At 36.9% G+C, this 23,811-nt stretch overlaps 1 protein-coding gene across 1 annotated transcript in view; it reads right to left on the bottom strand.

The window, feature by feature from the left end:
- HTT (huntingtin) overlaps positions 1 to 23,811 on the bottom strand; it is an 88,999-nt gene that overhangs the window by 51,167 nt on the left and 14,021 nt on the right. The window contains exons 8-27 of the mRNA XM_059817950.1: positions 22,230 to 22,408; positions 21,509 to 21,713; positions 20,578 to 20,625; positions 18,632 to 18,712; positions 16,937 to 17,301; positions 15,004 to 15,127; positions 14,597 to 14,715; positions 13,542 to 13,653; positions 12,001 to 12,141; positions 10,962 to 11,120; positions 10,777 to 10,874; positions 8,915 to 9,054; positions 8,002 to 8,065; positions 7,515 to 7,615; positions 5,849 to 5,995; positions 4,670 to 4,790; positions 4,378 to 4,454; positions 2,006 to 2,157; positions 1,396 to 1,598; positions 410 to 536 (exon numbers count right to left, since the gene is read on the bottom strand). Of these exons, the coding sequence (XP_059673933.1) occupies positions 410 to 536; positions 1,396 to 1,598; positions 2,006 to 2,157; positions 4,378 to 4,454; positions 4,670 to 4,790; positions 5,849 to 5,995; positions 7,515 to 7,615; positions 8,002 to 8,065; positions 8,915 to 9,054; positions 10,777 to 10,874; positions 10,962 to 11,120; positions 12,001 to 12,141; positions 13,542 to 13,653; positions 14,597 to 14,715; positions 15,004 to 15,127; positions 16,937 to 17,301; positions 18,632 to 18,712; positions 20,578 to 20,625; positions 21,509 to 21,713; positions 22,230 to 22,408 (2,763 nt within the window). The remainder of the gene's footprint in view (positions 1 to 409; positions 537 to 1,395; positions 1,599 to 2,005; positions 2,158 to 4,377; positions 4,455 to 4,669; positions 4,791 to 5,848; positions 5,996 to 7,514; positions 7,616 to 8,001; positions 8,066 to 8,914; positions 9,055 to 10,776; positions 10,875 to 10,961; positions 11,121 to 12,000; positions 12,142 to 13,541; positions 13,654 to 14,596; positions 14,716 to 15,003; positions 15,128 to 16,936; positions 17,302 to 18,631; positions 18,713 to 20,577; positions 20,626 to 21,508; positions 21,714 to 22,229; positions 22,409 to 23,811) is intronic.

Genomic DNA, 23,811 nt, shown 5'->3' with positions numbered 1-23,811 from the left:
GTTTTCAAGATTCAGAATCTTGTTTCCAAGAGCAATGTAAGCTACTCCTGCCAAAAGCTGCAAAGCAACTTTCAAACTTCTTTTAAGTAAAATACATGCAGAAATTACTTCTTAATTTCAGTCAATAGCTGAGTAGATTCAGAAAAAGTGAGGAAAAGGATTCAGAAGTACCCTGCTTCTGAAAAGTACAGTTAATTGCAATAAAAAACAAAACAGCAAAGAAGCCCCCACCGGCAGCTGCCTTTCTTGCAATGCAGTACTGAAAAGAACTTCTGACAATAGGTCTGCCAGCCTTTTGAACTAAAACTTCAGAAAACAAGTTACCCGGTTTTATTTTTTGTGTCTATGCCATAACCATACTTAGGTGTGGATGATAGGTGGGGGGGTTAATAGGAGTAAGTGTGCTTACCTGGACTCGTTTCACCACCCTTTTTAGGGCTCATTGGCACAGATGCCTGTTCAACAGACTCCCTCTCCTTCCCCTTCCTCCGAATTGGACTAAGGGAAGGTGGGTTTGTGAGAGAAGGTAACGCTGCCTAGAATAAAAAAAAACTTTATTAATTTTCCATACACAAGTAGCTTTTCTTCTTCTACAGAAATACAAGCATATTAACCTTTTGTTTAAAGTCCCCTTTATTTGACTGTCAGGTAAATTAAAATGTCTCAACTCTCAGGTTCAGGACATGAATTTCCTGAGTGAAAAGGCAGACGTTTAATATATTCCCTACTTTCATTCTCAACTTCAGCATAAGCCAATGAGATGGAAATACAGCTCAATGACTAAAGTTTCTTTTGATTCCAAAGGAGTGTCAAAAATATTTTCACATTCTTAAAATATGAAGAAATCCCTAATACAAATAACTTTGCCTTACAGTCACTAAATCAGTCTCAAAGTGTAGATGCCTCAAAACAAAACAAAAAAACAAAAACCCAAACCCAAAAGTACCTAATATGAGCTGTTTCAGAAGTCAAAATATTTTGCAGCATATTCAAAAGATAGAAGAGTTACATTAAGCTCCAAAAGGAGGTCAGTGCATTACAGCTAGCCAGCCAACCCAGAAGTCAACAGATGTTTGCCAGAGTATGCAATCCAATACTCCATTTACTATATACACTGCTCACTGAATTGACGTTTCAAGTGAAGTCACCAGGAACGAAAGGTTCAAAATTTAAGGCAATATTACAAACACTACAGAACTAAACAAAAATCTGTTACATGAAAGAACAATATGCATGTTCTTTTCATGTTACTTGCTTTCCTACCCATAGTGGAGTTCTATTATCAAGGTATTAGATAGTTACCTGTATCAACTCTAAAATGCAGAGCCTTGAAGAGGTCTGTATCACAACAATATTTAAGTCACACAATTTTATTTATTTATTTTTAATACACACCTTCACTGCTGGGCCAGGAGCAACATCATCCATTACATGTGCACAAATATTAATGACCTTCAGCAGATGAGAAAAGAGCTGTTCTACTAAAGTAACAAGAGTTCGATCTGCCAGAGCCGGCCAGGGTTCCTCCTGCTTTGCAGCACCTTGGTTTGAATCTTCTTCAGTGTTCCAGGGATTCTTTAAGCACTTGGGAGCACTTGCTACAACAGGAATCACATTATTTAAGGAAGATAAAAACTCAGAATTAAGCATCAGAAAATTTTAGAGGCATATCATCTCTATACAAACAAAAATTCAAATAGGGAAAAGTGAGCCTGTATTTTCAAAACCAGCCGTAGGTGCATAGTTTTAAACAACAACAAAAATTGTTAATTCTTTGTATCCAGCCTGTACTAAGCATACTGCACATTCCCTTTGGCAAATAGAAGAAATTTGCAACTTGGAGGCAGTATGTTTTCAAACCTCCCGCAGACAAGATGCTCCTTTATTTCTTCTGCTCTTCTCAATGTTACAAATATTTTGTGTGCAATCAGAATAGGGTGAGATATGGGCCTGACACTCATAGTAAAAATAACAAGACAATCCTACTTTTCTTGCTCTGCCCTACCTGCAAGCAAGTTTCCAGTCAAAATCAAAGCATCCTGATGTGCAGAGAGGTCCAGGGGGAACCATGCTGATGAAAGGAGAGACAGGACCATGCTGGCCATTCCAATGGTGCAGCCCTTCTGAGCTTCATCTGAAGGACTTGGCTGGGAAACACTGGAAGTTTAATTTTGGAATGTCATGACTTGTTTTTCCCCCCTTTTGGTAAGTTTAAAGTCTTAAGAAAACTAACAATTAAGTAGACTGCGAATCTATTAAAAAAAAATCAGTACTACAGAAATACACATTTAACACTCAAGGATAACTTTATAAACATTTGCAGCAGAGACCTGACAATACTTTGTATTCTGGAAGAGCCATTACTTTTGGTTTTTTAAAATACCAAATACCAAAGCTGCTAGTGACACCTACTGATAAACTGAAGAATTCCGTATTTAATTGCTAACCAGTATGGTCCTGAACCATCTTCAGTTAAAAGGCTTGCACACATGCAAGGTAGGAATGGGAGACATAAGCTGTAGTATTGCAAAGTAACAAGATATTGTTTTAAAATGCCAAGAATTTAATTAAACAATTGTAATCAATCAAATAATCTAGATTTATGGGTAGACTCTATCCAAGATCGTAATTTGCTGCTGCATTCCATATTTTCCTTTACAATAATTTTAAAATCAGATTTTCCACACACAACTTAAGTTTCAAAAAGAGCAGGCAGACATTAGCAAAAGATGTTTGTCAGAAAGCTATGTGAATTACATACACCATTTCAAAGCTGTAAGACCTGCACAATACTACTAACTTCCTTACAGAAAAAGACTTTATGCAACTGATAAAGGATTCTTTCAGGATATTTTTTTAATTAAAAAAAAGTCTTCTGATGTAGTTACTCTGGTCTAATACAACTAGAGCAATTTCAGAAAATAAAATTTACACCAAGTATAGCTATTATTTTGATAAAGCTACACAGGTAATTACAGTGCCTTCCATTTTTTTTTTTTTTAAATAGTATTTTCATATGCAAGTGTTCTTTACTTTACATACAGTTAGAAACCCATTAATTAATCCATGTTGAGTTGTACAGAGTTGGAATGCAGCAATTCCAATTGCTTTTTAATCATAAGAACAACAATACTTAAGACAGAAAAGAATTTGGCAAATATTCTTAATACCCAAAATGATAAATGCAGTATCAGCATGATAATTCCACAAAAATAAAATGACAATCCAAGTTAGTATGAATATAGGCTGAAAATTTGTAAAGAAGGAATTAAAGGAAAGGGCAAATGCTATGTCATTGCATCACTGCATCTTAAAAATAGCTCTTTTTTAAGCTGGGTAGAGCAGAACACACATTGTTGCAATTCTGCATTGATTTTATTTTCCAGCTAAGTACTGCTCACATCCTAACCTGCTTCATTTGTTAAAACTGGACCTATAGCTCAAAAGGCATCTTTTAGAATGCATATGCAGAGCATGCCACACTTATGGCCAGCAAGGGAAGAAAGGGCATGCCAGCAGGAAAAGCAGCTGGGGAAGGTTGCTTTGTTGTTGTTGTTGGGTTTTGGAGTTTTGTTTTGTTTTTAAAATAAGAAATTTTGCAGTAGTGTTTCAGGATACCCGAAGAATAAAATAAGAATAAAGACACAACGACAGCAATGAAGAAAACATCATTTGTGTTGATTAAATCTATTTAAAAACCAAACAGCTCTACACATGCACATCTTCAGTAGCTAGTTTTACAGCTCACGTGGCACAGCACATTGATAATCAGAGGCAAGATCAAAGCTTTAGAGTTGCCAACTGTACAGTTACATTCTGAAGACTTTCTTCAGAATGTAAGCACTTTCAGGCTATCATATATTACCTAAGTATTACAGATATCTCATTTTCTGTTCCCACTGAGTGTGCCAAATGAGAACAATTTAAATGCACCTGGCGCTCTTATAGTTATAAATGCAATTATGAAACAGCTTCCTTTACCCACTGTTTTTAAACATAAACATGAGATCAAGATGAAAAGGATGATGGTCTGATTTTATAGAGATACTGCAAGACACAATATCCTGAAAATAAACATTCTTTCAAAAGCATGGAAAATTTTCTCCTATTACTTATTTTGATAGACGCTGACCATACGTATTACAGCAGATGCAGCCAATCCCTGTGACAAATGCTGTGATTCCACAGATGACAAAGTGCTGAAACTTAATATCATGATAACCTGATGTTACAGTCTTATGTATAAAGTTCTTAAATAACTGCTAAGATAAGCTTAAGAGCATATATCTAAACCAGGACTTCTGATACCTAAATAAGTGTACTTCTATTTCGCAAACATGACTTTCAGAAGCTTGAGTAACAGATGACGGAACATACCCACAGTGCCATCCCATGCTCCAGGTGCAGACTGGAAATGTTGTGGAGAGAAGACACAAAGCTTCACAGCAGCCAAACTGAAAAAGTTAACACCAAGAATTGAATCAGTTTCATCACTGCAAGAGTTAGCAACAACAAAGTATCTTAAGAGCAAGAATTAAATATATTACTATTGCCATTGCCACAGTACCAAAGCTGCAGACACCAATATAGCCAGGAAATAACTAAAAATTTAAAAAGCAAGCAAAAAAAAGGAAAAAAGTCCTCCACTATAGCAATGACAAAAACTCACCGTAAGTGCTCTTGTAGTGGATATTGTCAATGCATGGGAAATTGCTGCAATAACCCTTGAGAGATTGTTTTCCATAGTGACATCTGTTGGACTTTGCAGCATATTGTAACCTCTATATGTTCTGAAATAAAAATATTTATACCACTAAAACATGTACTTAAAAAAACCGAACACCTCAATCAAAAATTAGTGTAGCTTAAATTACTATTACATATTTTATAGGTTGCTTATAAAATACAAAAATCAGAGAATAGTCTTAATACCACCTTATATATTTCAGTATTTTTACTTCAGTACTAGCAAACGCAATTTAGTTTATAAATAAAATCTTTGTTAGCAAACAAACAGTAGATCAACTCTCAATACCTAACTAGGTGCCCTAGAAATCACCACCAATTTAGCATTAGTCTTTGCTTTTGCTCAAATCCATCTAACATTTTTGCATGTTCACAAACTTTGGCTTATTGCTGTAAAAATACTATTGCTGTAGAAAAATAACTATTTTGTATTTGAAATAACACAGTGTCCACAAAGTTCTATTGTTTCTGTACTACAGTATATAAATCTTGAGTGACACGATCAAGATCATGTATGGGAAGGTATATAATTAAAAACTTGTATGACAAATGGATAGAAGCAAAGGACCCCCATAAATATATATAACTAATACTGTCCATAATTCAAGATATCTAAACAGAAGAGTTTAGGAAATTATAGTTGGCAGCAAAAATACAGCAACAAGATCACACTATCAAAATTAGAATGCAGTACAGACTTCTGCAACCACAATCATTAAACAGGATGTGAAGAGTTATAAATCCTGATCAACGTACCTGAATAATAATAATATATACATATGATTAGCTTGCAAATCTGCACTTACTTGTGCAATTTAATGGACAAACAGGGTGACCTCATGATGAAAAGAGGAAAGTTTATCACAGAACAATGACTCCCTATGATCAACGTGTGAGCACATCACTAGTAACTCACACGCCAGTTTATCCTTTAAACACGAGTCTGTTTCTGTGGGGCCTAAAACTACCACAGATGCTCATACAGGTTGGAAAAAGAATTCATAAGCACATGGACTGGCAGAATTTAAATATGATTCTAGGCATGATGACTTGAAATTTGGGTCCATGTTCCTTTTAAAGCAAGACAAGTCACATAACATACCTGGTGATAGTGCTCACTGCAAAGTGAGATGGAGGCTGTGTTTCATGCATTAGTAGTTTCAGGTAGACACTGCTTTGGTCTCTTGCTACTGCCACAACTGGATCAGCCTGTCCTTGATCACAGTTATAAAATAGCTTTGGAACAAGCCTTAATGATAATTGTCAAAAAGGAAAAGTATTATTCAGAAATTATTTAAGATACAGTTTAAAGTACATTTAAAATATATTTAACATACAATTCAAAAGCTGCATACACCAATCACACCTATCAAATTGTAAATAAAAACTGTTACTAAAACTCATATTGTTAAGCTGAATTCATCTTTATGCAACTGCTCTTCATTATAAACAAGGAGCTCAAAGCACGATAAAGGAACTGCTCTAGGCACATGGTAGTTAAAAAAATACCTCTTCTAGAGATACCTACCTATACACACACTACAGTGACCACTTCGCTACAGAGTATTTCTCTCTCAGTGTTTCCTTATCTCCCCAGATATTTTCCCCATGGATATCTGTGTTAACTGAAAACTAATTTCTACCTGAAAAGGACAATTTTTCACCACCTGATGGCTATGCAGCAAAACTCAAACATACAATAAGATCCAGTCTTCTTGAACAACAAGATTTTCAACTTAGACAACAGTACACATTTTTTTTGTAAGTTCGCTAACAGTACTTCCAAAGAATGCCCATACCGGATGTTTCAAGGGGCTTTTGCAAGCTTGTAGCACATTTCTTGGGCAGTTAAGTCTTTTCCAACCTTAACAAGCATGCTGTCACTAAGTCAACATGAAGATACGGAAAAACTCCAACTTGTTACCACTCAGTTAACAAACTGACTCCATTTCAAAATCAACAAATAATAACTATATTATATAACAAATAATAAAAGCAACAAATACTAATTATGATACAACAGTTAATTTCTCTGTTGAGCTGTTTCTGCAATACAAATGCTTTTAAGTAGCAGATTTTTTTAAGGTTTCATTGTCCTTTTTTTGTTATTAGGAATGGACAGCAATTAATAGTCTGAAAAACTAGGAAAAAGACTCCTCTGATAATAAAATATTCCAGGAATTCAGTATTAGATGCTCCCAACTTCTTTAAACATAAAACTTAAGTCCGTGAATTCTAATAAATAAACTACCAACTAATCCTTACTGTTTGGTGCATTTATCTGGACAACAATTGTAACTGTAGAAGGTTACAGCAAACAGCTACTTTTTAAACAAGATTAGCTACTTAACTATAATTAGTGAGGATGAAAGTTTTAAGATACACTGCTCGTAACCATGTGGAAATGACAATGTTTGGGAGTTAGGACAACTCGGTAGAACTACAATATTTTAAGTCCATCAACCACTGTCAGGATTCTGAACAAATCACCTCAACATGCAGAAAACTAACTTGAAGCTGAAACTGAAAATGACCCCCAGCATGTCACACAGTTAAATGTAACTGTAATGCTAATAAAAAGCAAAGCACAATTGCCTGATGATTCAGAATGATGCATGCTCCAGGTACCATAAAGTGGCATTTGTCTTCCATCCCTCATTTAAACAAACAAAAAAACCAAACCTAAGGGATTATTTTAATTATAGGTACACAGTAACATGTCAATATCTTTCTAAACTCCTTTTCTTTAAAAAAAACAACTTATATACCTCATTAATGAAGCTGAAGCTACATGTCTCACTCTTGGATCTTCATCTCCAAGCAGACATATTACAACATTATTAAGCACTCTCTCCTGAAGTTTTAGTCGCTAGAAAATAAGTTAAAACAGTAAAGTTCATTGAACATTTTCATCATTTGACCAGATTGTTGAAAGATAGTTAACTAAGTGACATTTCATCGATTATAAAAGTCTGTAAGACAATCTTTACCTTAACATTGCCAAATACACCACTTAAATACATAAATGCCAAAAAGTTTTAAAAAAACACAACAAAAACTACACATGTACAGAGAACACTAAGATATCTGAATGTCAGTAGTAAAATATCTTTCCAATTGTAAGAAGTCTCAGAACATGAGCTTACTTACACAAAAAATAACTATCAGTGTTGACAGAATTCAAACATGAAGTGCTGAAATTGCACTGGTACCTTAATCCAGAAACACAATATACTGATTGAATAATTTACTTACACCAGTGTAATGATGACCACCTCTGTGCAAGCTCTCAGTTTTTCCTTCCAAGAAGCTGACTAGCCTATGGTAAAACAGAGTTTAGAGTACATTAGATAACATTAAAGGTTATTTCTCCCTTCAGTGCTCTGAGGGTTCTTTTTGTTTATTTTTTTTTTTAAAAACACCACTGCAGGGAAAATGAAAGAAATAAACACACTTTCAGCTATCTTTAGAAGAGGTAAGCTATTTGCTAAACGAACACTTCTGTAACACTAGCCAGATAGTACTTTTCTTTAGTTAAAAAAACATTTATACATTGTGATTGTAATTGGATTTTTTTCCCCATGCACATAAAACCCAGACTGTTTTGAAAAGATGGTAACACATTCCAAATATCACTATTCAGAAAGAGTCCAATTTTGTATGACTAAGGATAACTTGAAGAATTTTCATGTAAACACCTTTTGTCTTTCAGCTTGGAAGAACCTGTAGAGAATGAGGGAACGCAAGAAAAGGAAGTAAAGTCATATTCATTCCAGTATAAGAGAAGCTGAGCAACAGAAGAGAGCTGATAATAATTGAGAACAAGTCAGGGACTTTTTCTTTAAAAAACACACATGACTGGACACAAAATCCAAGTTAGTTTCCAGATTATATGGTCTCTCTCTGATCACAGTTTTACAGAAGACTTCATGAAACAGACCACTGAACTAGAAACTCCTATACAGTGTTACTAGGATTCGGCTTGGTAGAAGTCAATGGTAACTTGACAAAGGAATTCATACATTCCTTCCATGAATGATTGGTCTGAATTAGTTTTATGAAACTCATTAATGTTTCAGAATAAACTGCTCCATTTTGGTTCCAGCTTCCTATACACAGCATCTTTGCACTGCAGATACAACACCCATGGAAAAATATAAACACTTACCGAAAATCTACCTCTGCAAGGGTTTCCAGAAGTTCTGTCCTTACTAGCCAATATGAGCTATTCTTCAGCGTAAGGAGGTCAACAATTAATTGTAAACCTAGTTCACTGTAACTGCTGCTACATAAGCTCATGATGCAATGCTGAGAAGAAAAAACAGCTTCCAGTTATATTACAGAAGAGGTTCTCTGAATCAAAGTATGTAAGTGATCATAAAAATCTGTTTATTTAGAATACAAAAACATTATTGCTTAAGAGTCAGGAGAAAGTACCAGAGCTAGGTATTTTGCAAGGCTAGAACACTAGCTTCAAGTGAACTGCTAAAACCTGCTGCTGAATTTAAACTCTGAAGAAGAACAAAAGCCTCAGAGATCAGAAGACAATCCTCCAAAGAGTAAGGTCTAAAACTCACAGGGCTTAAACACCACAAACACTATATTCTTATCTGTTCAAAACCACTCTCTGCTAATTTCCACAGAGTGTTTTTAGATACCTGGTTCTGATTTCCGGAAGTTTTTCAAAAAGTCGTATCTCCTCATTTTAATGACTGTTCAACTGTACACAGAATGTGTGATCTTTGGAAAAATGGTATCGAATTCTGCACTTCTATGTCTTTTTTAACTACACAAAAACATACTTTCTCATTCAGGGATTAACAACCCAAAATGCTTTTGAGCATTTCTGCCAAGAGATATGAAGTCAGGCTACATTATATACTGAGAGAAAGAAAAAGTCAAAATTGACTAGTATAAGTTGCCTGAACTGAACAATTCTAGTGAAGAATTCTAAAAAGCCGTAACCCTAAGTGTAATCATACATGAAACCACTATATACAAATAATAATATCATGAACAGAAGGTTAAAAGAATAGCATCATTGAAGTAACTGGACTTCCTTCCCTCAGCTGCACCACAGACCCCTCCTCTTAGCACATGAAATTATACTTTCCATACATTAACTATCTGCATTTTACCAAAAGCTATGCTTTGCCTCACTGACCCATAAGCTGCAATACAGTCAGCCACCCTGTGCCACTCCGATGAATTAATTTCCCTTGGCCTCCAATTCGTCCTTGTTCTTCTACTTTTTTTTTAAAAATTCCTCAAGGAGAAGCTCACTCCTTCACCCCTCTGCCTTTTCACAGAACACCTTCCACATATTTTGTTACAGAAATAAAATTCACACGCTCTAAATTCCACTCACAAATTCTGCTATCATCTCTATTTTAACAATTGCCTGACGGAACTTTCACCCAATTTGAAACACTTTGCTGAGACTTTCCTACCTTTTAAAAACTACTATTTCAGAAAACAATCACTATTTCACTTGCCATTTCTCCCATTTAATTTTAGCTCTTCAAATACAGGCTACAACCAGGTGTTACGTGTTCACACTTCCCTGTTTAGGCTAGATATCCTTTCTGTCTAATGTACTCATCCTATTCTTGGTTAATCACAGAATCATTAAGGTTGGAGAAAACCTGCAAGATCACCAAGTCCAACCATCAACTGAAAGAAGCTTAAATCCAACCACCGTAGCTATATAGTGCTTTCTGTAACGAGGTCAGCAGCATGTTCATTAGTGGCTTTCAAACCAGGATAATGTAACATTACAGCTCATACCAGTACATTTATGACTAGCAATATCATTATTAGATTATGCTGCTATGCGATCTAACCAACATAATTATTTTCCAGCTCTTTGTTCCTCCATTTCTGTGCCTGAATCCATCTTTTCTACAATAAAGTTCTTGGAGAAGTCATTTTTTGCTACATGTTTATACACCTGAGAACAGCAGGATCCTAGTCAACGAGTAACACCCCTGTGATCTGTGGTGGTACAAATAAATTACTACTTCTGCTTACCCTCACAGCTGTACAAGCCAGTTTGCATGTAACAGAGGACTCATCTTTCAGCATTTTCTGTAACAGAGGTATGCAGTCTACCAAGGAAAAGAGATTACCTAACAAAAAAAGAATTTAGAGCAATGAAACAAAAGAAAATTTTGATTACATTAGAAAAAAAAGACACGCTTAAAATAAATTGTTACCTGTTGAGCTTCTGACATTTATTAGCCATTTTTCCACATCGAAGCGGGATTTAATTAGAATGGAGTTGACAATTGTTCCACACAGAATAGCAGTAGCTCCTCTAATCTGGGGATCTCCATGGTCAATGTAGTTCAGAATATCTGATACATACTGCTCCTCTAAGAAAATAAGTTACAACTACTTTATTTTAAAAATACTAGTCTTAGACTTAACTGATCCCTACAAATGTTTCAGTGGAGGTACCAATTATTGTACAACCAATGTCAGCATATACACAATATGCCCGCCTTAGTTCTACCCTTCAGAGATCCCTTGCATGTAACCTACAGATCATTCACACCATCCAGACCACTGATCACATAAAAACACTAGTGATTTATTTCAATTGTACACAAAATGCTCTGGAGAAATCACAGAATGATAGGGGTTGGAAGGGACCTCTGGAGATCATCTAGTCCAACCCCCCCACCAGAGCAGGTTCACCTAGAGCAGATTGCACAGGAATGTGTCCAGGCGAGTTTTGAATATCTCCAGAGAAGGAGACTCCACAACCTCTCTGGGCAGCTTGTTCCAGCGCTCTGCCACCCTCAAAGTAAAGAATTTCCTCCTCAAATCTAAGAAGAGTTTTGGTCGACACTCCACCTTCGCAACTATCAGTACCAAACCAGTTGAATACTCCAGGTCTCTGCTGATCATATTGCAGCATTCATAAAAAATAAACCTAACAGCTTAGAAACCATCTGTAAGATAGACTGAAATAAATTAGAAGAAACCACTCAAAAGATAAAGAAACCACTTCTACATAGCAGTTGTACTAAAACAGCTTAAAGTTGTCAGAAGCTGTACAAGTTCATCCACTGAAACTCGTATTAGAAAAAACCTCACCACATGCACTATGAGTGTGGACAGCATGTTCATTCCTATTGGTGCAATATTTATTTGCAAATACTAAACTGGATTTAGAGTTTTCAGATGCTACCTCACTTATTTGAAAACCCAAACACACCATTAAAATGGAATATGTGAACTGCAACATACCATACTCTTCTCCCATTGCTTCAAGGGGTGTTTTATACAGCTTACTGAAGAAAGACTCAGGGTGAAGTGCAACGGCCGCTCCAACACAACTCACTGCTAGGGCTTTTACACTGACTCTCACATCTCTATCAGGAACTAAAGCTAAGGAGAAGGAAAAAAAAGGGGGAGGGGGCATATTTAAAAGCTTCCTGAATTGTTTTTAAGTTAATTAATAGCTCTGTATGATATAAATAGTTTAGCCTGGACAAAAAACATGAAGACAGAGCAAGTAGTTCCAGTTCATCAGAGGCAGCAGTTATATACAGCTTTGTTTTTCAAAGAAGAAAAAAAAATATCTAATAACCCCACACACTTTCAACTCACTTCCTTCATTGCTGAGAATACAGCTACTACACTGTCTTTCCAAGAACACTACATGAGCAGGGCACGTGAACAAACAACAGTTTAGAAAAGGGAAAAAGAACCAACGTCTTAAATGCTCACTTCAGTCATATATATAATGACACATACACACATGCCTGTGACATGGAATTCCCAGTGAAAAAAATGGAAGCAGCAGCGTATACCATAAAGGCATTCTGGAAAATCCCTACTGACATTTTATTACTATGCTGAAAAGGTAAATAACTCCTCTTTTGAGCCCCAACAGCCTCCTGTAACAATCAGTTACTGTCAAAAAGCTTCTCTTTGACAGTCACACGTGAAAAAAAACCCATCAAAAATGGCCATGCTAACTTATGCAAATGCTGTAATATGTTAAAAGTTGAGAAAAAAGTTCAACTTGAGATTTCAGCTAGGTCTTTGAAAACCTTATGTCAATTCTCTGCTTTACTACAGCCGAATCATTTAAAAATCTGAAGTTACGTTTCCCGAACGCAAATGGGTACAACAACATTTCCTCTACCTGAAGTATATTAAAAAAAATTAACATGGAATTCAAACACAACTGAGTGATAAAGCTAAAAAAGATACTTTTAATCTTGTTTTAATTAAAACAAATTAGGCATTATAAACAAAATCAATTCGAAAAATATTAAGACAAGGACTTGAAAGAACTGTATTCTTGTGAAATTGTTTTTAGGAGTTTCCGCAGAATGGACTGCAACTCAGAAAACTATTTCCTTACTGAGGTATTGATACTTTTACAGTAGACAAACTGGGCACCCAACACTGATAAAAAGAGATACTGATATTAGATTGTCTTCACAGCTTCATACAATCTATAAACAGGTTAAGTCTCATAAGAACTTAGAATTTGTAAATGTAATGAAGCATTTGACTTATGGGTTAAGTTACCGTAACACTTCTTTAGATGCCCAATGGTACAAAATGGGATTAATTGTAAAATGGCATAATTTAAGTGTTTTTAGGTTTTTCTGTACTCTGGTGTGATCATTTAAATCAGGACTGTCACAGAAAAACCCCATCCCCAAAATCTCCAATAAAGTGAGATTAAAAACCAGACAGAGTAACCTGATCACATTTCCAACTTTGTACATTGAGAGACACAATGAATCAACGAGTCTTGAACAGAAACTTACCTCCTTTCTCCCCAGTAAGTAGAAAAGATGCTGACAGAAGTCTAACGCAGTGCACTAAAGGAGCAGAATTTCCATCGGTATAGTGACCTATGTCTCCCTTTACCCTGGATGGCTATTGAAGGCAAATCACAATTTTTATACAGATAAAAATTAATCTTCAGTTTAAATAAAATATTAAGCACAACAAGATTTAGAAATACAGCACATCCACAAATGTATAAAGGTTGTAATACAAAATGTGTTTAATACATATTCCAAATAAGGCCTTAAAAATGTAATGCTTTCAGAAAGTTTGTATCCCATACCAGAATTGGTTTAATTTTATCACAGAAACAACAATCATTCTATAGATTTTCTGAATTACCCAGACTTGCTGTTTGCATCTGAAGGAGTCCAATAAACTACTTTTGTCACCGAACAGTGATCTTTAGAAACTTTGTATGAGAAGCAATATATACTACGTTGTTTCCAAAGGTTGACGACCTTCTGTAGTTTCACGTTTAGAGTTCCCCAGTTGCCCAAGCTGATCTAACTCTGCCTGCAACAACCCAAACTCCTTTTGCCCCAGTTCAGAACAAGGTCCAAAGTCAAAAAAAAGTAAGAGGTAATCGGTAACCTGTGGTTAGAATGGCATGAGCCTCTCTGCAGAAAGAGCGGCTCAGAGAGTACGACATAATAACTTCTGAGGAGATCATGAACTTACCTACACAGCTAGCAACCAGCACAAAGATATTTTGGGTAATAAAGTATCAGTGTATCTTACTAATGCATAGACAAAAGGGGTTTGTGTTCTCAGCAGTTTGTATTCTGTTATGGTTTTGCTGGTGATTGCATTCAGGATATCAACACTTGTGTATTCACCCCATGTTAAATGCAATTCAGGCTATAACTCAGATTTACTATTCAACCTTAGTTATTTTGACCTATAATGAAGTACACCACATACACAGGCTACCCATATTTACCACTAATTTACATGATCATAACTGTAACTTTTTTTTTTTTAAACTTAGTTGTTTTAAACTTTAAACCAGACCACTGTGACTACTTCTCACCTTATTTTCATGATCACCAGGATCTGCTGCATCTTCTTTTGATGTAAATCTATCTACGCTGCTATCAGAAGGCTGCCTACTATGGCTCATGGTTTTCAACAGGTGAGGCTGTTGAAGAGCTTTAGAAAAAGGCAATTCATAAAATACCATTTCAGATGCAAATTAAAAGCACTTAAATTGAACTTAATTATAGAAACATCAAAAATAGCAGTAATCAAAACAAGTGATTCATTAGAAGTGTTGCAATATATTCCTTATTTTACATTTCAACCTAGTTATTTGTTTCTCATATCCATTACGTGAGTCTTCGGTCCCTTGGAAGTTAAACAGTAGATACACCTGTAACACCTGCCTTAAAGGTTTCACCAGTTCTGTGTGTCCCATCCCCCTGCCATTTATCAACATACCAACAGAAGAATTTCTGAAAGACTCTGACGAATCATCTTGGAGAACATTTGCAGCCTCATCTTCCTCATCCTGCAGCTGGCCAATCTGCATTCCAGAATACTGCCCTTCAGCACCCTCCAAAACCTACACAGTGCAAGGACAGGACTTAAAATAACTTCGCTTAACACACAGTATTAAATCTCAAACATGCGGTGTTAGTAATCTAAAAATAATTTGAAAGCAAATATGAGCCTGATAAACATTAGTGTACAGCTGCATGCAGGCCCCAAAGCAGTTCCCCTCCTCCAGCAGCATTTGGGCTGTTAGAGGCCATAGTTACATCTGATGGTCTCCCACTTGAGCCATGAACTTGGACATTAACAGTAAGAAAGTCAAACACTTGGTTCATTGCCTCCCCTGCAGCTCTCCTTGCTCCCTTATTCCAAACACAACTGTCCCTCTATCTCAGCAGTTACAAATCACAACTAATACATTTACTGTCACACATTGAGCTTGTGCCTTGCTGTCAAAGTATCCCATAACCACACTTGTCCTGGATGTGTAAAGTCAAACCGAGAACACATAGCGTAGGACAAAAAAGGACAAATAAGTTTGAACATTTAAATTCCTTCATTCTAAACTACTAAAAAGGATGCTTCTAGAAGAGAGTTTGACTCTTGGTACCAATGCAATATACAGGCAGTAGGTATATGGAAAAATAACCACAAAAGACAGAAAAATTGATAATGTTAATAAAAGACAGTAAAAAAACATTTCATTGTAAGTTTATCAGAAGACACAAGATACTTCTTCAGTTATTCCTTGACTTTACTAGCCCCTGGAAGTTGTTCATTAAAAAGCCCATGTGTGAATAAGTGGGACAACCACTTAGCCTGTCAATTAGGGAAAAATAATTTTACTTGTAATTACTGCTTGTAAACAGCATGCAAACTGACATATGCAACACTCTGACAAGAATTTGCTACAAATGCATCTTGTCAATAAACGCCTGCTCACTTTGGGCTCTGCACTGCCTACATTTAATTCAGAGACAGTGCAATTATCATCACTCCTTTGGTTCTTGAATCCTCACACTTGCAGGAGTATTTCCTTATCATAATTGTAAATTTACGATTTTTTGTAGTGGTAAGAGACTATTACTCTTCCAAAGTTACTACCAGCAGCCGTAAGTCAAAAGTTTGATAGTGTTTGAATAGAAGAACTTAAGAAATCCTAAGTTTTCCCCTTTTTGCATTTTCTGCTCTTGCTCCCAGTAATTATATTTTTGCTGGTTTTATTACAACCTCACAATACACTTGCCTAAGAGAGACAAATTTCTTAAAATAGCTATATCGCATGCACATTTAAAGTATTAGACATGTAACTGCTGCATTAGTAAATCATGCAGTATTTGCTCAGTATAGAAGAAATCCTTAAGATGGAATAAAAAGGAAAAAAATTAGTTGTGTTGCCAAATGAAAAAGCACAGGCAGAAAACAATGTGAAGCATTAGTTTCAAAAGTATTCCTCTATCATTCCAAATAGACTGTTCACCCTTTAACACTTCCATTAGTTCTCCTGCATCAAAACAATTAAAATATCTATACAAAATGAAGGATGTGCTATTAAGAGGAAATACTTAGGTCCAGCCTTTGATACTGACATTCTTCCAGTGACTGACAATCTGTTATGCCTTCATATGACCTACCCAGTGAACACACTGATTATAGCTTTGTAGTTTTTAATTACTGCTGAAGCGAAAGTGTTAAAAGGAGGTCAAGCTCTCCAACAGAGGTGTGAGCTGCTGACCTTTCCATTGTTACTAGCTGAGGATGGAAAAGTAGAAGACGAGTAAGTAGATGACTCCAAGTCTGGACCCTCCATGGAAGAGCTCTGAGATATGTCAGGCCCCTCAGTAGAAGGGGATCCCCCCTCTGCCCGTTGCACACTTACAATTTCAGAACTGTCCGAAGGGGTTACAGCAGAGTCTGGACCTTCTGTAGTAGTCTGAGAGCTATCACTAATTGGTGAGGAAGCCTGTGTACCATCATTCAAGTCCATAGTGGGATCTGACTGGACAGCACTGATCTGGCTGGAGCTTCGACTAAGCACATCATCTTCTTCCCCTTCAGTAGCTGTACTTGTCAAATCACAGCTTGTCATCTCTACAGAGTCTGACTGCAACGTATGTTGAGAACGTGGCTGCTCAGTAATGATATCATGTCCGGTAGAATCAGCAGCTGAACTCCCTACTGACCCCACTGTCGATACACCTGATGAAGAAGCTAGTTCACTGGTTATCTCACCCTTCATAGAAGCTGCAAAAATCACAGACATGAGTCAATCAAGCGTTTAAATTCGTGTTTCACTCTTGATATGGACATCACATACTAAGCCACATATTAAACTAGTGTAAGGAAAGTGTATAACTAAACAGTTAAACTACAGGTAGGGAAATAAGCATCTGTAAGATCCCATTCCATCTACACCAGTAGTTCAGTATGACAGCCTACCCATTAAAAAAAAAACGCAGTCAACTTCATTAGGTAAGAATAAGTTTTGTACCCAGAAGCATACATGGTTTCAGTTTTGTTAGCATGTCTTTTGAGTGCCCATCCACTTCCTAGTCACCATAACAAATAACTTTTATATTTTAAACAGAGCAATAAAAGAATCTTTGTTGGCGACATGGACAACATGACGACACTAAGCTGAGTGGTGCGGTCGACACGCTGGAGGGAAGGGATGCCATCCAATTGGACCTTGACACGCTTGAGAGGTGTGCCTGTGCAAACCTCATGATGTTCAACGAGGCCAAGTGCAAGGTCCTGTGCCTGGGTCGGGGCAATCCCAAGCACAAACACAGGCTGGGCAGAGAATGGGCTGAGAGCAACCCTGAGAAGAAGGACTTGGGGGTCTTGGTGGACGAGAAGCTCAACGTGAGCCGGCAACATGCGCTTGCAGCCCAGAAAGCCAGCTGTATCCTGGGCTGCATCAAAAGAATGACCAGCACGTTGAGGGAGCTGCTTCTGCCCCTCTACTCCACTCTCATGAGACCCCACCTGGAGGACTGCATCCACCTCTGGGGCCCCCAACATAAGAAGGACATGGACCTGTTGGAGCAAGTCCAGAGGAGGGCCACAAAAATGATCAGAGGGCTGGAGCACCTCTCCTACGAGGACAGGCTGAGAGAGTTGGGGTTGTTCAGCCTGGAGAAAAGAAGGCTTTGGGGAGACCTTCTAGCAGCCTTCCAGTACCTGAAGGGGGCCTACAAGAAACCTGGAGAGGGACTTCTTACAAGGGCATGTAGTGACAGGACAAGGGGTAATGGCTTTAAGCTGAAAGAGGGTAGATTTAGGTCAGATATTAGGAAGAAATTCTTCACCATGAGGGTGGTGAGGCACTGGAACAGGTTGCCCAGAGAAGTTGTGGATGCCCCAATCCTGGAAGCATTCAAGGCCAGGTTGGATGGGGCTTTGAGCAACCTGGTCTAGTGGAAGGTGGCCCTGCCCATGGCCAGGGAGGTTGGAACTAGATGGTCTTGAAGGTCCTTTCCAACCCAAACCATTCTAGGATTCCATTCTATGAATGGATTTGTAATGTATAGTAACACAGGTTGATTGCACTGCTAAAGGGAAAGTCAGCTACCTGCAAACGATGCAGCACTGACATCTGATCGGGTTTCAGGATCATCCTCCAAACCTTCTTCTTCACCAAGAAGTATTTTACCTGAGAATTGATATAAGAAAAACCTTTACAGAGTTTTCCAAAACTACAGTCAACTTGAAATGCTGAACAGTTGAAGCCAGTTAGGTGTGAAATCTATTTTTAAAAAGTGTATCCAAATAATTTTTCAAAGCTATGACAGATAACAGATGGAAAAGAGAAAGGAATGAAGAAAGTGAATATCCAGTCTCTCACTATCTGATCAGGAGAGAAACAGACAGCAGTGACAAGGTAACACACAGTTAAATAATTTCATTTAACAGTGTAACAATTCAGCCTTACTTTACACCCCTACACACAGAGAAGCATTAGAGCTAGAGAAGTTTCACACACGGCCCACAGCAGAAGCCTACTACTCTATACAGTAGTAGACTGCAATACAACTTCAAGCAGGAACTGGGGATAGGCTTGATTTTTCCCTTCTTTCTACAATGGAGAGCAGCAGGAAATGAACAATTCACAATTTGAAATTAAACCTGTACAAAACACAAAATTGTGAACAGATTTCTTCAAATTTGTTTATGCCATTTGTTTTTTAGACCACAAAATCTTCATACCATGATCTTGAAAGAGGATAGAAGCTGATGACTCATACATGTTTTCCACTGAGTGAAGGAAAGGTGTTTTAACAAGTACTTTAATTGAATTTACACTATTATTAGGACTTCAAAGTTACACTGAAGGCTACTAACAATTCAAAGTCTCAACATGATGATTTACCCTTTTTCATTTAAAAGTGTTATGTGTCGTTATTCTGATTTGTTGCATTCTGTCTCACCTTTGGATGCTGCAGCAATATCAACTTTCAGAACACCCTTTCTTTCACTCTATCGTTTCTAAACTAGAAATTATTACTGCATCCGTAAGCACTATTTCATTCAGCTCTACCCACTATTTCACATTTAGGTATATTATTAAAGCATATAGGTATATTCTTTAAGCATTATGAGATTCCTTGCACACAAAAATGAGAGAGGACAAATTTGGAAAAAGTGTAAGATAGTTCCTATAACAGTCCTTTAAGTTTGTATAATCTTAGTCTTAAACTATTTTTCCTTGAAGTTTTTCTTTTCAGTATTGCACATCTCCCTGCTTACTATGCTTGCACTGACTGCACTACACTCAAACATGGTTCCAACATTTTGCTCATCTAAAACAGGCGATCAAACTGTTACACAGTTGTATCTAGCATGATTCTAGTATTGATATGACTGGTTTTAAGCAAAGTGTAAACGTATAACTAGATGTGAAGTACTTTCATGCACAAACTGGGAAAAGAATACTTCAGAGCAAATTCTATTATTTAAAATCCTGCTAAATGAATTACCTATTGAAGAAATTAAAATATACACAGTTAAGACACAAAATGAATAGCATTAATCATCAAGAACAGAAAAAGAAATAAAAAGCATCATATCAAAGCATGCAAACATACACGTGCATTAGTGAAAGAAGAAGAAAAGAAAACAGGCCTAAGAAAACCATGAAGGTTAACTATTTTGTGAGTTACATTAAAGGTTAAGTATTACCATCAAAAGGAAGAATGCCCTGTTCAGAGAGATTATTTTTAGATGTGCTCTTTAAAAGTGAAAATTGCATCTATATGCATCACCATAATTTTGCCCATGAACTACAGCAAAAATAAGAATCATACTGATTTGAATATTTTTTGAATATGTTGATTGCAGTATCAGAAATCGCATCAGAATTCTTTTAAGATTTACAGTGATTAAGCTCAGCTGATAACACAAAGGCAATTGTGAAGGAAGACTGAAGTTCAGCAAGACAATGGAGTGGGGAGGGGAAGAAAAAAACCAAAAAAATTGGAAAGGAATGCAATTAAATGAGTTGTTTTTTAAAATAATCACCTTTATGCTTTCTCGCAAGAACAGGGCTGCATGAAGACCCCCCTCCAGCTGCAAATCACAGAAAGTAACACATCAGGGCAAAGACAGAGCTGCTGAAATCATGAAGGAATTTGAATAGCCACAAATGGGAAGAAAAAAAAACCAAAAACCAAAGCCAGGAAGAAACAGCAAACTTGTTGCTTTTGAAGTCCAAGTTTTTTAGATCATTTGCCATCAAATGACTTTTTATTTTTCTATGCCACTTGTGCAAATTCTGCCTTTAAAAAAAAAAATGCTCTAAATTTCACTGCTATGATTGCTTCCGGCTAATGAATTACCTTCTAATAGCAGCAATATTAGAATGATCTGTTAGTTCAATACAGAAGTCCTTATGGAAATCCAGTCAGAGATTGATTCTTTTGAAGCAGATTAAGTAGCAGTTAAGACACAATTTTAAGAACAGGCACTTCACAGATAAGAACACTGATAGCTGATTTGAGAAGTTATGGATAAACTTAAGTCATGCTTTAATTTCATGCTGAGTTTGGTATTCAGCAAGGAGCTATCAGTTAACATGAATTCGATTAGATCAGCTTTTTTGTTTCCACAGTTGTCAGATGCTTGGTGAGAAGAACATTAGTTTGGGGCTGAGGGGGGAGGGGGTGGGGGGGTGGGGCGCAATCTGTCACCACAGTTAACTTGCTCTGTGTAACCAAAAAAACCCATCAAGAAACACTGTAAAAAAAAAATACTCGCATTTGTTATTACTCAATGAATGTATAACCACTTAAAGAAGGGAGGGGAAAAAACCTTTTACTGTACCTGGGGGAAAAAAAGTCATGCAAAACTATACATTTCATTTTATCCTTCATACTTTTGGCTAACACTGAGAAATAGAGGTGGTTATGTATGTTCATCTCCTTTTACTCGAATTACCAAAAATATAGCTTACCTATAAGTTCCGCTATACTCCCACTGCGGTTCCTGCTGGCAGATTCATCTTTGGATACACTGACCTGTGCAATGCCCCCTGAAGTGGTCAGGGCATGGAGAAGTTCAGGTGGTGGCGTTCTGAAGAGCTGTTGTAATAATTCTAAAGCTCCAGTCACAACATTATGGTCCTGATGCTGGGTATAATGCAGAGTCAATTCATAAACCTAAAACCCAACAAAGTACTGGAGTAAATCTCTATGAAGACACAATATACTACATTTCCTCTCACATACCACATTAAATTTCAGCAATGCATAAAAAAAAAGTGACTGACATTTGCTATATCTAATCTTTACCACACTCTTCCAAGGGGAAAATGTCAATGAATTGTAGCCATTCAACTGCCTTTTTGGTACAAGTCTGTTGTTTCTATTTATTGCTATAGTAGGAGGAATCACATCAAAGACTACCATGATGATTATGAAGTTCTTCAGCTCCTTTGGGAACACCTAAAAAAGTACTGCTGATGCATTTTTCTGGATTTCTGGTCATTAACATTATTTATCAATAATTCCAGCCATTGGACCAACTAACTATCACTTACCAAGATTAACAGGAATTTGAGAAAAGAATTCAGAATGTTCAACATCAAAGTAGTGCTGTATCATACTATACGCAAGATTTATTTCTTTTACTTCCAATTAGTACTCTTCAGGTTAGGGTTATTATTCATATTTTACCTGTACAAGTTGTTCTGGTGAAGGTGAAATCTCTGTCTCTTTTCTTGTTACGCCGAAACTGCCTTTCAGGCTGGTATCCTTTACTTGTTGTTGCAATAAAGGTATGAGATACCTTAGTGTAAGTAAAACACCCAGAATTAAAAGAGTAGGATGATCCTCTTCTACAGGAACCAACAAGCCTGGGGGTAGAAAAGAAGCAGACAAGTCACTTACTGAAAGGGGTTAGTTTCAAGACAAATGTTATTTCATGTAGTCCACATAATAGCTTCTTTAAAAAAAACAAAAACCAAAACAATAAAACATAGTAGCAACTTAAGAATGCCTGCTACATATAGAAACATTTGAAAATACGCATTATTTAATATTCCTGACAATGACATAAGCCATATGGGAGAATGGTCAGAGGACCCTCTCTCACCTTCCCTGTTCCCTACCTCTTTTTGCTCAATAAAAAGACAAAAAAATTTCTTCATAATACCTGATGCTTTCACCCAGTGATCTAGACTCTCTTGCTCCCCTCACCTGCCTCCTCTCTCCACTTGGCAGTTTAATTAAGGCCAAACATAATTCCCTCGCACACACGCTACTATTCTAATGAACGACATTTACACTTTTGCCTCCTCCCTCAAGTATTGGGAACCTTGTTCCATATACCTACCTGCTAATCACAGAGTCACACCCAAAACATATTAAGAACAAATATATGTTATGCAAGAAAACACAATGTTCAATGTGGAAAAAAATAATCAGAATTAATTCATGAAGTTCCTATCAGTGGTCCTGTCTGAATTCATTACCATTGCCAGGACATTATAAAATATCACCTTTGAGGCAGGAAAGAATGGTATGTGCATAAAAGTACACCATTTTCAAGTCACACAGAGTGTGGAAAGTCACTATGTAGCATTTGAATTTTTCATCTGTTCTTAAAAGAAGCAAGGCTAACAGGATAATGCTCTATGTATCTGTCAGTCTTCCTTACCACTCCTTTTGCAATATAGCCTACATAGTAAAGAACCCCTTGTCAGTAACAAAACTGAGGCAAAAGTTTCCACTACAGTCCAGACAAGCGTCTCATCACGAGTTGCAAAACACCCCAAAGACCACGCAAACTTCCCAGCTGAAGAAATACGGAAGTACTACATGACACAAAGTTGTGTGCTTTTAAATTAAAAAAATTCCATCTCTCATCTAAGTTAGGTTTTAAACAAAGAATCTACATGGTACTTCTAAAACAGTTACAGGGTATGCATTCATGACCCAGAGAATAGCAGTCATATCCTGCACCTCAGACCTGCTGCACTAACAACCAAGCTGCTGAACAATGCAAGTCTTCACAGGCTCTTGAGCAAGTTCTTCCAGAATCCGTAGACCTCCTCATTTTCCAACAGGCTACTTGCTTCCCTAGCTTTGGCTGTTTCTTTTCAACATTACTCAATCAGCATTGCAGCACACACAGAGATATAAATAGCTTTAGTCATATCTTGATCTAACTTAACACAGAATAGAGAAAGCATTAGCAGTGTAACTGGTAGTCTAAGCAACCTTGCTTTGCCTGAAAACCTCTCACATAAGAGAAGTG

The sequence above is a fragment of the Gavia stellata genome, chromosome 5, assembly GCF_030936135.1.
Source record: "Gavia stellata isolate bGavSte3 chromosome 5, bGavSte3.hap2, whole genome shotgun sequence".
NCBI classification, from domain to species: domain Eukaryota; kingdom Metazoa; phylum Chordata; class Aves; order Gaviiformes; family Gaviidae; genus Gavia; species Gavia stellata.
Note: the sequence above shows the minus strand (reverse complement) of the source record. Positions and strands in the feature narration are given on the sequence as shown.